Source organism: Euwallacea fornicatus, chromosome 12 (genome assembly GCF_040115645.1).
Source record: "Euwallacea fornicatus isolate EFF26 chromosome 12, ASM4011564v1, whole genome shotgun sequence".
NCBI classification, from domain to species: Eukaryota; Metazoa; Arthropoda; class Insecta; order Coleoptera; family Curculionidae; genus Euwallacea; species Euwallacea fornicatus.
The window spans coordinates 4,981,718-4,998,707 of record NC_089552.1 but is presented as its reverse complement, the minus strand read 5'-3'; the positions used below and the strand labels follow the sequence as shown (position 1 = coordinate 4,998,707).

Sequence of the window (16,990 nt, the reverse complement as noted above, 5' to 3'; positions counted from 1 at the left end):
TTAGCTATCAGAGGGGCAGCCAGTATAAATTTTCATGGAGAACCTATTTGGGAATCTTCGCCAATATTTTCCCACCTAATTCTTTATGTACCTACTATATGTACCCAACCCGAGCATCATCGGCCATAAGTGTACCAAACACAATTAGCTTCAGGAGGCCTCCAGTCTTTGCTAAATTTCACTTGGTACCTACTCCACCAAATATTTAGCCATACCGATTTTACACCTTTATTGCTCCATAAAGAGCCAACTTTATGTGTATTATTTGTCACGAGTACATAAGCAACGGATTCCCTTGAGGTAGTGGATTTTATTGTTGGTATCCGAAGTGGTACCACATGCAAATTAGCGTAATTAGAAGTCAAATACGGATTGTGCAAATACCTGGATTTACTGTTCTTAAAGAACGATTAATAAATTAGTTCAGTTAGTTGAAAATGGGTGGCAGGAGTAAATACTTGCCCAGCTCGCAAGTGTACGATTCCACATTTTCCTCTGTTCAGGTATTTCTTTTCAATTTCAAAATCAGCAGTTTTTCTGAAGAAAACAAGTACATCTAATAGTTAAAGTTGACAGGATTCTGAATAACCGCCTCTAATTGCACTTTTCTTTGAAGTACTACAATAAGTCCTTAGAAGATCTATACGAGACTTTAAGGGAAAAAACTTTGGCGGATAAGAGGAGGCTGAAAGAAATAGAGAAAGCTCGACGAAAAGAATTTGAGGCCTACCAAGGTTCGTGCTCTTATAACGTGTGCCCTTAGTGAAGTTAACCGTGGCATTTACTATGCAGGGAAAGTTTACAGGATATGTGCTAAAGTGTGGAGGAATACCTTCGGATACTTCGGCGAAGAATGGCTCTTTTTGGCTGTATTGGGCATATTCGTAGCCATCATAAGCTATTCCATAGATCAAGGCGCTGGAATGTGCGGTAAAGGTAAATACAAGGTGTTCCAAGTTCTTTAAGAACGTCTCAGAAATTATTAAAAAACGACATTAATTTTTCAATGGCTGGAACGTTAAAGCGTCTCTATGACTAAATTTCTATGTATGATATCCATGATTTGTATGGTATAAGTGATATATTTCTAATTAACGTGCACAATTCAAATTCAATCAATTTAAAAGGAATAAAATACGAATATCAATACCAAAATGATAACGATTCAAAAAATTTCAGTCGATAATTAAATACCTCATCTCGAGATGATGATATGATTTTGCTTTTATTCAATACGGATTGGCGTTTTTTTTTCTTTAATTATTTAGCACTTAATGTGTGTTTCAGGTGTGAGTGACCTGATTCTAGATTTATCCTTTATTTGTCTACTTTAGGATCACAAACATTAAGCAAATAAGGACAACAATGCTTTCTTATGTTCATTTTCCTTACTATTCTTTACTACTTTTTAATCGGCATGTAGCTATTTCTGAGTTAGATGTTCAAGGATTTATAACTCAAATTTTTCAAATGAAACACCCCATATATTGTTTGTTGATTGACTTCTACTATTTATTACGGCTATTTTGAATAGATTCATACCTTAATTTCCCAAAATAGCTACGTAAAAGTAAAAATTTACAAATCAAGATTCTTATTCAGATATTTCTATTATTATCAATACTATGGAAATTTTTAAATTAAGAAACTTTTAAATGTTTCTACATTTCATAAGAATTTACTGTGAAATTAAACAGATGAGCATCGTAAATCTATTAGTGACATCACTTTAATTTTTTCTTATAGTTCATCCTATATTTTTTATCTGACTCACAAAAAAAAGAGATTGGTGTTATTTTGACAGATCTGCGATGCTCATTTCTTAAATTTAACACTAGATCCTGACAACTTGAGAAAAATATGGGATTTAAAAAAAATGTGTTTAAATATTTTCGTAAGGTTGACAACGACACAAAACATCCATCAGATCCATTATAATGCATCACCCTGTACCTACATCAAACCTGACTAATCACATTCAAACCTAACCGAAAACTTCACGTTTAACTTGTTTTTATCTACTTTTTCGCATGTCCGCCTATTAATTGATTTGCATACAATAAAAAATGGTTTTAATAATGGACTGTAGATCGGAACCTATTTTGTATATGTTGAAATAACATTATGAGCATTTTCCATGATTGAGAAATTTTAATGTATCATCAAACTATAGAAAGACAAATTAGCAAATTTACTACTACTCAATTTCACGTCTGTCTTTTTATGTTCTAATTAGCTATTTCTTTGCTATTGTCTTTCCTTCTCAGTTCCCAGGAGATATCCCAGTCCAAAATGGGATTCCCCGACACTACACTATTTAGTACCAGTGGTGGTAATAATCTCGTTCGAGAACGCCTCATACTTAGATAGCTCTGTCAGTTTTCTTATCTTCATCTTGTAGCTAACTCTGATACTATATAATTAAAACTTATGACATACTAAATCTTTGACATATGACATCTCGTTCATACGTTAATTTCTGTATGCCCCAATTGAGAAATTCTCGCTAAAAATGCGGATTAACAAACTAAATCAAGTGGGATAATCATACGGTAAAAGAACATGAGCTAAAAACAGTCAGATGATGATGATTCAGAATAATCAGATGACAATGAGCCTGACAAACTCAAATCACGTTTTCTAAAAAATAATAATTAATGACGAACATTTGAGATATCTATGCTTGCTTTGTTTTGTATTATTTGTGGAGATTTTGCGTTAGGATTAGGTTATTTGATGTACCAGTAGGTATGTAAGTATCTTACGTGTTCCGATACATGAAGGCACTAGCAAAGATCAAAATTGAATAACTAAAATTATTGTTAAATCGCTCGGTCAAATTGATTTTGTTTTTTTTATAACAAATTTTATTTTTTAGTAATTCATCAGACTAAAGTATTTTCGTTAAAAAAATTTACAGAAATTATACCGGGGGCAACAGTAAACATATCGTGTTTTTTTAAATAAAATTTGTACCACCTTGTAGAGCTAGACAGCAGTTCCAATTGTATCTTAGAATTTCAGTTAAGCCTTAGCAATCTTTTTTGCCAGCAATTTCTTTTTTAATCCAGTTTTTTATCTCTATTAATACTGTAAAAACAACAGTTTTCATATTTTGCAATTCCAGTTCAAGCAATTTGGTTATAAGCTATATTACCGTACGTATATTAACGTTACTTTTTTCTTGTTATACTGGCTACGATTAATATGTGCAATTTACATTGCAGTTTCTAATATGCTTCAATACCACAGTTTTCATGCCATTATATGACATTTTATTTGTCAAGAATAAGGAACTTCTTTTCCTAAATACGGCCCTAGAACTTTTTTTTATTAAGACAACTTTTTAATACTAATTAATTGACGTATCACACATAGCAATTTACGCATTGTTATGATTTTTCATTACTTAGACAAAACAAAAATCATGTCATGCGCAAATGTGATATTACATATAACACTGATTGCTTACTAATTTAAACATTAAACTTGTCGCCATTGTTTTAATAAAATTTGCTAATTTATAATTTACAAATCTGTTTAACTGTGCTCACCAAAATATCTCTGTCGACGTTGAAAGTTTATGTTGTGTTAATTAAAAACAAACACAAAAGTGCCATTTAAGTCTGAAATATTCAGACGATTGACAGGGTGTTTGCTTAGAAGGAATTTCGCGTTTTGATGGCAATTATGTAAAAATTAAGACAGACACTGATAATTTTTATGAAAAAATGCCTTTTGATTATTTTATGATTAGCAGATTGTTATAGGAGAATGGAAATCTGAAAAATGCTGTCCTCATTTTTTGGAAGTTCCTATACAGCGTCTTCGTTTATGGAGCTTAGCCGTAAGAATATCGGTAATCATAAAATATATGAGTTCTCTCAAATTGAAACCAAGTTATGCAATTTGGAGTTCAAGAATATACCGTTCAAGATTTAAAAAAATTTGAAAAAAACATAATTTTTGATAAAAACGTTATTATTTATTGTCAGTTTATTTGCTAAAATAATTCAAAGTTATTAAGACTTTATTGTAATGGCGGTGGTGTTACATGTCAAAAACGGAAACGCCGGATTTGAAATATGACACTGCCGCGTTATAGAAAAGGAAAAGTTGTAATGGCCTAGGTGTGAATCATCAGCTGAGGAAAAACTTAAACTTTTTTTCAAAATTAATTTTTTTTTAATATGTTTAAAAATCATGGAAATTTTCAAAATTTTGAAATCGCATCTTCAAAATGGCCCAGCTTTAACCCTATTTAACCGAACTCCCGTCTGTTATCGTTACTCAGATCCTAGTTGAGCTCCACAAAGAGACTTAATAAACAGTTTAGAGAATACATTAAAATCTGCCGAAAGGTTCATTTGTGTTTACCTACTAATTATTAATGAGGTTAAATCTAACATAACATATTGCCAACAAAAATTACAAAAATGGGGTTTGTTTGCGAAAACTCTCCGCACGTAACAGGAAATTATTTCTATCGTCCTGTGTCACAATTTCTAAAAATGTTTCGTCCCTTCTTATCATTCTTTTTTACAGCACGTTCCATGCTGTCAAATGGGTTAGCGGATCGTTACTTCTCCAAATGGATAGCATGGGTATGCTTACCAGTGGTATTAATACTATGGGATGTCGGCATTACGTCGCTGATAGCTCCAAAAGCAGTAGGTATGCTTAGTGGGACCAAATAATAATAATCACAAATACACGTCAAATCCTCTTCAAGGTTCCGGAGTTCCTCAAATCAAAACTTGTCTCCGTGGAGTATACCTCAAAGAGTTCCTCACACTTAGAGTGTTAATAGCCAAATGGATGGGGATCACGGCAACATTGGGTAGTGGAATGCCGTTGGGCAAGGAGGGCCCTCTCATTCAGATGTCTAGCATAATAGTGACTAAGATGAGCAAGTTTATGTCCAGTTTCAAGAGTGTGTATCTGAACGAGAATAAAAAGATGGAGCTTATTGGGGCTGCTTATGCCGTGGGAGTCGCCTGTACTTTCAATTCCCCTATTGGGGGGGTTCTTTTCAGTGTCGAGATTTCCACCGCGTATTTCGCGGTTAGAAACTATTGGAGAGGATTTTTTGCTGCGGTGTGGGGTGCCACAGTTTATAGGTAATGAGTCCACCAAGGTGATATATGTCAGAAGTGTAAAATTTAAAAAGGAAAAAGATAATGTAAAGTATCTGAATACACATTATATCTTACTCAGGAGCGCCTATCTCCAAAACGTGGAGGTAAGGAAATCAGTTAAAAGAGCTGGAATTCTCGGGGATTTAATATGCTCTAAATATCGTTTTCCAATTACTGTTGACTTCCAATAGTTTACAAAAATTTAAAAATTGAAGAACATTTCAATTGAAAATATGTTAAAATAAGTCTTTGATACTTCTTTATTTCCTCAAATGAAAAATAAATGTAAGTTAAATCGGGACAACTAGGAAGCCACCTAAAAAAAGTACCCAAATGATCATTTAGAGATAATAGGCGTCTTTACAATATGGAACAAAAAGCTAAATCCATATTAAAAAAAAAGTTAGTTGGTATCTATATTTTGAGTATCCCATATCGACTTGGAACAATGATACGCTTTTTTTGTAGGGATGAGAAACGAACAAAAAAATATACTAAACGTTTTTCTATTGAATTGATGATTTTTGAAATATTTTTGATAAAATATTTTGACGAGTGTTAGATTTTTCGTTTTTTTTCGGAATCTAAGAAAACTTTGACAACAGTGTTTATGGCATATTAAAAATCAGCAGAAATCGAAATTCTTTTCCCATCATCTCTGAATCGTTCTGTGGCAACAATCCAGGGATCATTTTTGCAAATTTTTTCACAACACTATTCCTCAGGAATTTTTTATTCACCCTTTGCCCGCACATGGTAATACAATTTCCCATTTTTAGATTGTTATACGTGTGGATAGACGGGGTAGACACCATCCGTGTGGTATTCCCCACTAGTTTTATCAACGACTTCCCTTATGACCCTCTGGAGCTAATTTCTTTTGCAATTTTAGGGTATAATATAAGTTTCCCTGTATTTCCATCAACACCTAACCCTTAAAGATTTTCAGGGTGATTTGTGGTGTGGGAGGATGCTTCTACATTTGTATTTTAAGAGCCTTCAACAGGTTTATTAACGGCAGTAAAAGGATTAACTGGATTAAAAAACAAAAGTGCGTTATCCTTATTTTTCTCATTTCTCTAAAGAAAAAATTACTCTTTCAGTCGCTTTATTTACCCCTTTTTCGTGGTCATGATTATATCTACGGTGACATGGCCACCAGGTATCGGACAGTTCATTGCGTCGGACTTGACTCCAAAGGACCAAGTGGTTACCTTGTTTAGTAACTTCACGTGGACTCAGGGAAATCACACGGTGGCTCAACAAGAAGTCTTAAATCACTGGACGACGAAATGGTCTGGGATCTATACCAATTTGGTCGTATTCATTTTCTATCAAGTATGTTTGCTCAATATTTACGCATGACGATGTTACCAATGATTTGAATGAAAGTTTCTAGCTTCTATTTTTGCATCCTCAATGCCAATTCCCTCCGGATGTTTCATCCCAAACTTTAGATCAGGCGCCGCTCTTGGAAGAATTGCAGGAGAATTGCTGGCTCTCTGGTTTCCAAATGGTGATTGTTAAAGTTGAAACTATACTAAAAATAGTCCCATCACATAATTTTAGGAGTGCGCTACGGAGGGAAAGTAACTCGAATCATGCCTGGAGCTTATGCCACAGTTGGCGCAGTCGCGTGGAGCGGCGCTGTAACTCACACTCTCTCCACTGCGGTCATCATGTTCGAAATGACCTCCCAAATCAGTCACGTAATTCCAGTCCTGATTTCCAATCTTATAGCTAATGGAATTGCCAGGTTTTTCACTCCCAGCATATATGACTTGGCAATTAAAGCGGGAAAGCTACCTTATCTGCCAGATCTGCTGCCCAGCAGTAGCGGTAATATTTTAGAATAAATATGCCTGAGAGGTGCTATTTTGGCTTGAGGTGTTTAATATCATATTAAATTTATGTGCCTGAGATAAATTTTCAGGCAACAAACAAAATTAAAAAGTTAAAAGTAGCTATAGGCGCCTTCTCAGACTAATTAAATAAATTTGTTGTTATATAGAGGGTGCCCCAGCAACACTGATACAAATTAGTATTTGGTGTTAGAGGATAAAGAAAAAATAGAGCGATTCAGCTACACTTGTCTTATACAAAAGTTATTATCTTTTGTATAAAACAGCTAAAAGCTATTATCTTCATTCTACAGGATGTCTAAAATTAATTAATGCAGTAAATTGAAAATAAATGTTATAGTTTTTGATTCAGAGAATTGACATTGTTTCTAGGAGTTTTTTGGGTACGATGAATTCATTCAAAATTTTTATTTCAAGCAAGTTGATAGATAGCGCCAGCTGTACTTTACCGAAAAGGTAAAACATTGGCTTAATTCTTTTACCAGTGCAGAAAATTTCAACATGTTTACAAATTCTGATAGGTTGAACTCTTCTATATTAAAAAAGTATTGTGTAAAAAACTCGTGTTTCCTAGTGTTTTCAAGGTTTTTTTAATTATGCACTGCGAAAACCCTGAATACCATCAAATCATTAACAGCTACTGCCTTTGTACTGACATGTGCCACATCCGTAATTAGTCATAACCACAAGTCATTGTTTCGACAGGTTGTATAGACAATCAGATCGTCAACCGATCGATATGATTTTGAGACCACTTGAACTTCTAGTAAAACTAAATGAGGAATGGGATTTGTATTTCTTGAAAAATAATTTGGGGTTAGTTTTGTAGGGTGTTTGTCTAGCCTCAACGCCATCTTATTTCATATTGATAGATTGGTGAAAATAATAAAACTCTGTGGTCATCACAAAGTCCCGACTCATATCCGTGAGGCTTTTTTAAATCGCTGGTATACAAATTTGTGCATAAACTTAGAAAGGAGTTAGTGGATAATATTCAAAAAGCTGTAAATATGTAAAATGAGACATCGAAACCAAATAATAAATTAGAAACTATGAGTTCTTTTCTCAATTTTTAAATTTAAAAATTACTTTCACACTCGGTAAATCGAATATATACCTGTGTATAAAGAGAATCCAGCTGAATCACTTTATTCATTCATCCTCTGGCACACTGCAGGTATTCGCACCAATCTTCTTGGAACATCATGCATACCCATCTCCTTTCAGCTGTTTATCAGATCTTCGTGGAGGACTTTATGGTAAAAAACGTAAAGCATGTCTATCTAGGCATAACACACGGGGAACTCAAAAATATGCTTAAAGAGCATAAACAATTAAAAGTATTTCCTTTGGTTGATAACGTCCATAATATGATTTTGCTGGGAAGCGTCTCCAGGATGGAGCTGATTGACTTAGTAGAGTGTCAGATAGGCTTCAGGAAAAGGTTGCAAATCGTTCGACGTCTGGAAGAGACGGAAAGTGAAACTAACATTGCGGAATTAGACGAAAAAGGAGAAACTGAGGTATAAAAATGTTTATTGCCTATATTTCTTATCTGACTTGTTGGACGTTTTCAGGAGAAAGAGCAATTAAGGCTACGGATTTTTAGCAAATATAACTTAAATAGAATGGGCTTCCCTGGATCAGCCCAGAGAAAAAAGGAAGCTATAAAAGAAAAGGTATTTACTACTGAAAGATATCAACAGCTTGAGTGCCGTAATTCACATATCTTCAGCTGAAAGTTATACGAATTTGCGACTTACCGTCTGCAGATCAGACTTCATGGGAAGAGAATCAACTGAGCCAAGAAGTGGACTTTGCCTCCTGCCAGATTGATCCAGCTCCTTTCCAATTAGTAGAACGCACGTCTCTTCTAAAAGTTCATTCCCTCTTTTCTATGATGAACCTCAACACTGCCTATGTTACTGCCATGGGAAAACTGGTGGGTGTAGTGGGCGGTAAAGAGTTAAGAAAGGCCATCTCTGATGCCAATAGTGGAATTTTCCCTGTCGAAGCTGATGAAGCCAACAAGGGGGGTGAAATTAGACCGGCGGAGAATTTACCATTGTTAAAGAAGGGATGATCGCGAGAGTCATTGCTGATGTATAATTTTTAAGCCTGAAAAAAATCACATTTTCTAGTTCGCAGTGAAGATTAAGTGATCTGTAAATTATTGAACAAGTTTCAAGGGAGGATGACAATTAAATAATATAACTTGTAGTGAAATTGTTCAAAAATACTATGAGTATGTCATGTAATAAACTGAGTATCAATTCAAATAATGCACCTGATTTCCCTACAAACTTGGAGCTTCAAAAGAGTTCAACTAATTTTTGAAAGCGGAACCCTTTGGGGATAAGCACGCTCATGAGCTTCCTTGTGAGGAAATATGACACTTAATATTCATACTAGACAATAAAGATCTATTTAATCGCCTCCACGAGCTCTATCTGCGTATATTAAATCGGACGCTTTTTTAAAGTATTTTCTAAGATACTGAATTATTTTAATACCGATTTTTACGACTTTTTAAATCTCTCATAATGAAGTTTCTTAAGATGAATTTTTGAGGTGCCGGAGCCTTAATAAAGTTGTCTAGGGTCTATATAGGATCCACAGCTGTGGATTATAGTAATAAATATTACCTCAAGAGGTTCGAAAATTTTCTGAAACTATCCGAATAATAGAAAAAATCTCTGATTATATATCGCGATAATTACTTCGGGCGGTCGCAAGGGAAATCACCGAATTTTGTAAGAAGATCGATCAATAAAGATTCCCATGGGATCTCGTAACTGTCAGAATTTCCAAATTTTTGACATAACATACTTTACATAACCTGGTTTTAAAATTTGCAGAAAAATCTAAATATGACAAAAACATTTTAGTGTTTCATTTAAAATAACGAAGTACACAGCTACTTTCGGTATAACCAGAACTGCCCCCATTTTAAAAATATTTAACTTGAAATGTACCATTTGGTTCATTTTGGTTGCAAATCAAATTTCCTTGGGTTATAATAATGGGAAGTTAAAAGTTTGCTAATGAAGAGGTTGCCTTGCTAACTCGTAAAAGGCCAAACTTGCCTTTATCCGCCATATTGAATAAAAAAATACCGATGTGGCTCAATGTTGCTAACACGGCGTGCGGCCACTGAAGCTCAAAAAGGAAGGCAGTTTGGCTTTTTTGTTTATTTTCTTTTTCATATCAAATCAACTATTCAACGGCAACTCATCAACAGACTTATTCAGAAATCATAAATATAAAAGCCGGAGGCGCTGGTCAGGCAACTCAGTAGTTCCATTTCTCAGTCAAAAGCTAAATTTCACTGTGGCTTAGTATAGAATAATCGTCTCGACATTTGTTTACAACTCGCCTCGTTTAATTACAAGCTTGGTTTGATTTGGTTTTAAGGTGCTTCAAGATGTCCAACGAATCAGTAAAATCGGTAAGAATTATTGCACAAATTTATAAATTCCTCCCATATTTTTGCTTTTTTGAAAACAAAATATACATAACCCCAAACCCCAATTAATGGGGGGAAGGTACCAATGGAATATAACCAATATAGTAAGGAAGATGAACTTTAAGTACTTCTTATCTTCAATTCACATATTTTTATAATTCATTTTTATAATGACTATCATTATAATAGTGTTTCACTCATTGTTTTATCATAGCAGTAAATTTCTCAACAGAAGTATCTCAGTACTGAAATATACTAATTGTTTGACACTAAATAACTAAATCTATTCTCTAATTAGAGTTTTTTTTTAGCCTAGATAGTCCCGTTCTGTAAGAACTCTATTTTCAATGTTATCTATACATACTGGATGTAACAAACCAACCTATAGTGCTCTTTTCCAAAATATCAAAGATCACAAATTATTAATTGTAGTATTTCAAACATTTTATATTTTAACTAAATTACACTTATCCTATAATTTGTCTTCTACTTCTTGTTAACATTTAACTTTTTAGTTCATTTTGACATCTCTGATAATGAAGGATTTTTGGATTTCTCGACAAAACTACCAGATTTCTTTCATGTTAAAGAAAGTTTTTTTTTTAATTGTTTTTAGGCTATGAAAAATTTGTTGGCATTGTTGTTAATAAGCCATATGTATATTGATAAAAACAAAAAACTGAACTTCTGTAATAAGCATAAACATGATGTTCAGAACAGTTTCTTTTTCAGTTTTCAAGTCTGGAAACTCCTGGGTATGTAGGTTTTGCAAACTTGCCAAACCAGGTTCATAGAAAATCAGTCAAAAAGGGTTTTGAATTTACACTTATGGTAGTTGGAGAAAGTGGTCTAGGAAAGTCCACCTTGGTTAATGCTCTCTTTTTGGCTGATTTATACCCTGAAAGGGTAGTTCCCGGTGCTGTGGGTGAGTCCACATCAATTATCTAGTTATATTATGTTAAATATTAGTTCCACACTTTTGAATTACCTGAATGCAAATTATTATGATCAAATTTGAACATAACATTTTTTCTCCACCTTCACATGTATATAGTTAAATCATCTAAAAGTATATTTTGCATTTATCCTCTTTGAGAACATAGGTTTTAGCATTTTAGCTAACATGTGAGACAAAATGTTAACAATTCCAAGTTTCTTTACCAGTTTTAACATCTGGCAGGGTTATTGCTTTCTTCACATGGAGTCAAATAAACAATCCATTTATACAGCTGATATGATGGCTGGAAGTTAATCTGTATTTTTACTATTTTGTTATTTTAATTAGGGTAGTTTTGAAGATACTGCTTTACAAATTACTATTTTTACTCTCAATGATAGAAAAGCACAAACAAACTGTAAAATTGGAACCAACGACTGTTGAAATTGAGGAAAGAGGCATAAAGTTAAGACTCACAGTAGTTGATACTCCAGGGTATGGAGATGCGATTGACAACACAGACAGTTTTTCTGAAATTATTAGATACATTGACGAACAATTTGAAAGGTTTCTACGTGATGAAAGCGGTTTGAATAGGAAGAATATTGTCGACAACAGAATTCATTGCTGTTTCTATTTTATATCTCCATTTGGACATGGGTAAGTAATGTTTCTGTTAAACAGGAAGTTGCATGAACTGAGACGTTATCAGTTCATTGTAACTCCATTAATACGTATTATAATCTTATCAAGTGAATTGAAGACTGAAGCAAAAAGAACTGGATGCGTGTAAGCAGTATGACGAAGTTGTTTTCTGTGTTTTTAAATACTTATGGTATTGCGATAAAATTCGTCAGCGTAGTTAAGGTGTATGAACTCGTTTCCCTATTGAGGTTTACTCATTTACATAGAGGTTTCGGATTTCTAATCGATTGTAACTTAATATGGATGATTAATTGTATGCACGGTAACAGTGGTATTGAATTTAAAATATTTGACTACTGAACGGCACTTTTTAAAATTTATTTTGTACCTATATCGGTAGGGTTTCTGTTTAGATTTTTTCTGGGTCTTATAAGGTCTACTATGTTCGATATAAAAACAGGGTAAGTGCAAAAATGTCAGGATTTTGTGTAAATTGTCCAAAAGTGGTTGTAAAAAACCCATTATTACTAAAAGTGACGAAAAAATTAGCAACTTTTTATGTTACGTTAATCGTACCATACATTATTTGATTGTCCCTAATTCATTTTATGCAGGATGTTTCAAAACATTATAAACTTTTTAAAGAGAAATGAAATAAAAATGTACCTATCCAATTGGAACACATTTATTTCTAAAGTTGTGATAATTCTTCACTATGGCTTTAATTTCTGAATAAATTTTGATTTTGAAAGCTTCGAGAGCATGGTGATGGTGGCGATAGACATAACTTTTAAAGTAACCTTAAAAACTCGCCAGAAGTCAGGTTTAGGGGGGACTGGTCGCGAAATATTAATCTTTCCCCGAATAAATCAATTTATCTAAGAAAAGAGCTTAAATAACGGGAAAAGCCAGATTTAAAGTGTGGTAGGTGGTGCTGCCATACTGAAACCAGGTTTCCTAATTGTATGAATGACATTTTTTAAAGGCAAAATACCTACAAAAAGTATTAGAAAATTTAAAGAGCCAGATGTGTTAGAGAAGTGTCGATTTGATGACTTTAAAAGTCAACGTGCCTCGAAGTCATAGCAGATAAACCACGGATTCAAATAGGTGCAGAAAATATTGAGGATCGGCAAACCGTAAAGTGTGGATTAATTCCTATGACAAATAAGCTGACTGAAATTCGCAGGGTCTTTGTTGTGTTATTTGTGCATCTACATGAACCCACTCGAGCTATGTGTTCGGTTCCAACATCATTTAAATATAAAATATGATTAAGAACTAAATGAAATATCTTTCTTGAAAATGTTTAGCGAAATATAATAAGTGATAAAATAATAATAAATTTTTTATTTATCTTAATATCCATATCGTGCCGTGATCTATACCTATCCATTATTTGCTTGACTAATATCTAACAAAAGATAAAGTAACATTCGAAAAGCGTATTATGAGTATAAACGTGCATTGAAGTTCAATTAAATCTGTTCAACACTCCCAATTCTCCAAAATTTTCATAATTTAACATTTTTAAGTTGGTTGGAACTTAAGGTTATTCCTGCTTCTGCACACCTCGGCGGTACAAAATGCATTGTTAACACACGAATTTTTATATATGTAAATCGAATAGTTACCTAAATGATGGAGTAATATATACATCGTAGTCTTGGGCTTCCAAGTCTTTTTTCGATTCACTTGCAATTACTAATATTGACCGAGTCTCGGTATACCATGTGAATTGGTTTTAGTTTAAAACCTTTGGATATTGAATTCATGAAACAGTTACATAACAAAGTAAACATAGTTCCTGTGATTGCCAAAGCCGATGTATTAACCAAGAAAGAGATGCAAAAGCTAAAATCTAAAGTATTATATGAAATTGCTGAGAATGGTATTAAAATATTTTCTTTGCCCGAATGTGATTCTGACGAAGATGAAGAATATAAGGAACAGGTGAGGATAGCCACGAACTGCATGATGTTTACTTGAATAACTGATAAGAAATCATTTCTAACACATAGAAAATTTATATTACCTACCTAGGTTCGTCAATTAAAACAGGCTGTGCCCTTTGCTGTGTGTGGTGCTAATACGCTTTTAGAAGTTCGAGGACGCCAGGTATGTAATTTCCACTATATTTTACAGGCAACACATTATTATTAGTTTTCTTTAGGTTCGAGGCAGATTATATCCTTGGGGAGTGGTAGAAGTAGAAAACCCAGAACATTGCGATTTCATTAAATTGCGGACAATGCTCATTACTCACATGCAAGATCTTCAGGATATTACTCAAAGGGAACATTATGAGAATTATCGGAGCGAAAGGTTAGCTAAAGGTGTTCCACCGCCAAAGAGAAACACGTACGTTGCAATGCATCTATTTTATATGTGTGAGTGAATCGGACATAAGTTGATTTTTGTGCATGTTTCATTAAATTTGATTGATTATGTTGAACGGTAGAAGATATTATCAAGCCATGTGTAAAAAACGAAACACTTCAGGACGTATTGCGCTAGTTTTCAATATTATATTTGAATATATAGAAACATATAGTTTTCTGTCTTAGATATTAAATCAGCATATAATCAATACCTGTATTATATAGGGTAACTATTTTCTAAAAACAACACAGGATTCATCAGCATGTATTACATATTTTTGTTCTACAGTTTGATGTTTTCAATAGTTTTACGCAGATTGTTAACTGATTTAAATTAAATCTGGAGACATGGTATAAGGTGTTCCACATGAAAGGAACCCGATGAATGTCAATGATTAAAAAATTAAAATTGCGATTTCACGATATTCAATTCTGGGTAGTATTCATAAAACGTTTACAAAGAAGTAGAGTTGGCAGATATAGTTAACAATTCAAGTACTTTATACTGTGAGTCTAAATTTGGTGATTGTGAACATATATTGGGCTCGACGTGCTTCCGGTTGCTTTCTTCTCCGCGGCTTATATTGGCAGTAGAAACTAATGGCGTGGTTGACTAACGTATGTTGGTCCCTAGTATTTATAGAATATCTTACTTTTTCCATTTAATAAAAATAATTTTTACGCAACCCTTTGTGTTATAGCATTACTGAAGAGAAAGTGGCAACATCTGGTGAAAAAGACAGGATACTACAAGAAAAAGAAGCCGAACTGAAGAGGATGCAGGAAATGATCGCTCAACTGCAAGCCAAAATGCAAACGCAGCAACAGTAGATGGCTTTCTGATACGCTTAGTGTAACAAGCGCATTATTGACTGTAAAGATTTGGGGTGTAAATCATATTCGTAAAAATATATTTTAAGTATTGCGTCTTCTTTTAGATATATGAAAATTATATTATCAAAATAAATAGCGGATTTCGAATGTGTCAAAAGTAACGGTTTTTCTATTATCATTTAAATCTTTTTACGGTATTTGTTTAATGTTTCGGTGAATCTAAAATGACAAAATGGGGTTTTCCATGTAAAAATGGATATATTCAGTTACCCGACTATGTTTGTCAACATATCATACTTCTTGCTTTATTATATATACTTTATTTGCTCAGATAGATGCATTTCATACTGAAACCACTTTGCACTATAATCGCTTGCGCCGTACTGGGGCGGCAAAACTCATTCTCATATCAAACGTATTTATTCCTAAAGACTTTGCAAAGATTATTAGAGAATTAAGAAGTATATTCCTATTTTTTTACATTTCAGATAACATAGATACTTTAGAGCTAAGGCCATATTATTTGCATAGAATATTTATTTTTTATTAGAAATAGTTTAAATGCAACTTACGGTATAAAGACATGCGAATTTTAATTTGGCAATTTTATTATTTCACATGTACTGTACCTACTTCTGCGAAAATTCTGCAATTCTAAATTTAAGGCCATATTAGACTTATTTTTATAACGTAATATCTCTATTAGATATTTTTCTTGAACAGAATATAAATTCTGGTTCTGTTCGAGTATGTTTAATCTCTAAATACGAATAAAAAATGTGTTTTATATTATTAGTGTTGTCACTTATCCAAATAAAAGGTTGTTACCAGTATACAGGTTTGACATTTTTGATGATTCTTCTATGTATTGTGATTTTGGAAATCATAGTAGTTTTTGGCAACATTCCTAAAGAATTAACGCTTTTCACCGAATTCATTTTCTACCTGTAGAAGTCATGAAACTTCGGATTTTATAAAAATTCTGAAATAAAACATTGAAAATTTTCATGAACCGCATTATCAATAACCTTTTTTTTGTTCACGCTATATTAGATGTGGTAAGTTCTGGAATTCCGTGCAAATTCGCATCGTACGGATATAGTTCTAAAAATAAAAAAGTGATTGAAGAATATTATTAATAAGGCAAGTACAATTCAATACAATCACCATTATAATTAATTTAGTGTTAAGGTTAAAAGGTAAGTAGGATGAATTGATTACATCGTATACTTGCGAGATATATTTATAAGTAAAGTTGTTTCGTGCAGAAAAGTCAATCGATTTAATTAAAAAAACTTAGTTTGAGAAAAGAAGAAAAAACGATGATTTTTGATTGGGGATACCCCGTGACTGTTGTCATTGTAGTTTCTGCCCTGTGTTATAATTAATCCAGTACCCACTCGTGCTAAATTGTGTTATTGTAGCTTTAATAGTTTTCAAGATATTCACCTTGAAACTGCACAAATTAGCACCCAATAATTTACGATACTAGCTCATCCCCTCCTAGGATCTCTTTGCCCCACTACGATTTTCTTTAAAAAGATTATGAAGTGGTTATAACGGAATTGTTTGAGGCATAAAATAGTTGAGTTTTTAGTGCGCGAACTCGTTGATGAACCCTGTAGATTCATAGGCTGTATTTCAAAAATTCGTTCTTTCTAGCATGCCATCAGCTGGTTTGGACGTGTTTTGAAGAGGAAGGTGATAATTTTGTACGAGTTTTAGTG

At 33.4% G+C, this 16,990-nt stretch overlaps 2 protein-coding genes across 2 annotated transcripts; both read left to right on the top strand.

The window, feature by feature from the left end:
- The first annotated feature begins 329 nt into the window (after nt 1-329).
- Nucleotides 330-9,440, top strand: LOC136342551 (chloride channel protein 2-like). Its single transcript, XM_066288480.1, has 13 exons — nt 330-503; nt 617-734; nt 793-936; nt 4,546-4,674; nt 4,733-5,120; nt 5,918-6,031; nt 6,088-6,189; nt 6,242-6,476; nt 6,531-6,654; nt 6,708-6,977; nt 8,228-8,523; nt 8,578-8,679; nt 8,736-9,440. The coding sequence occupies exons 1-13, from the start codon at nt 438-440 to the stop codon at nt 9,081-9,083; spliced, it is 2,436 nt and encodes an 811-aa protein (XP_066144577.1). The 5' UTR covers nt 330-437; the 3' UTR covers nt 9,084-9,440.
- Nucleotides 9,441-10,148: 708 nt separating this feature from the next.
- On the top strand, nt 10,149-16,052 carry Sep1 (Septin 1). The gene is made up of 7 exons (XM_066288489.1): nt 10,149-10,448; nt 11,199-11,391; nt 11,805-12,063; nt 13,797-14,001; nt 14,092-14,166; nt 14,222-14,409; nt 15,131-16,052. The coding sequence occupies exons 1-7, from the start codon at nt 10,425-10,427 to the stop codon at nt 15,258-15,260; spliced, it is 1,074 nt and encodes a 357-aa protein (XP_066144586.1). The 5' UTR covers nt 10,149-10,424; the 3' UTR covers nt 15,261-16,052.
- Nucleotides 16,053-16,990: the final 938 nt, after the last annotated feature.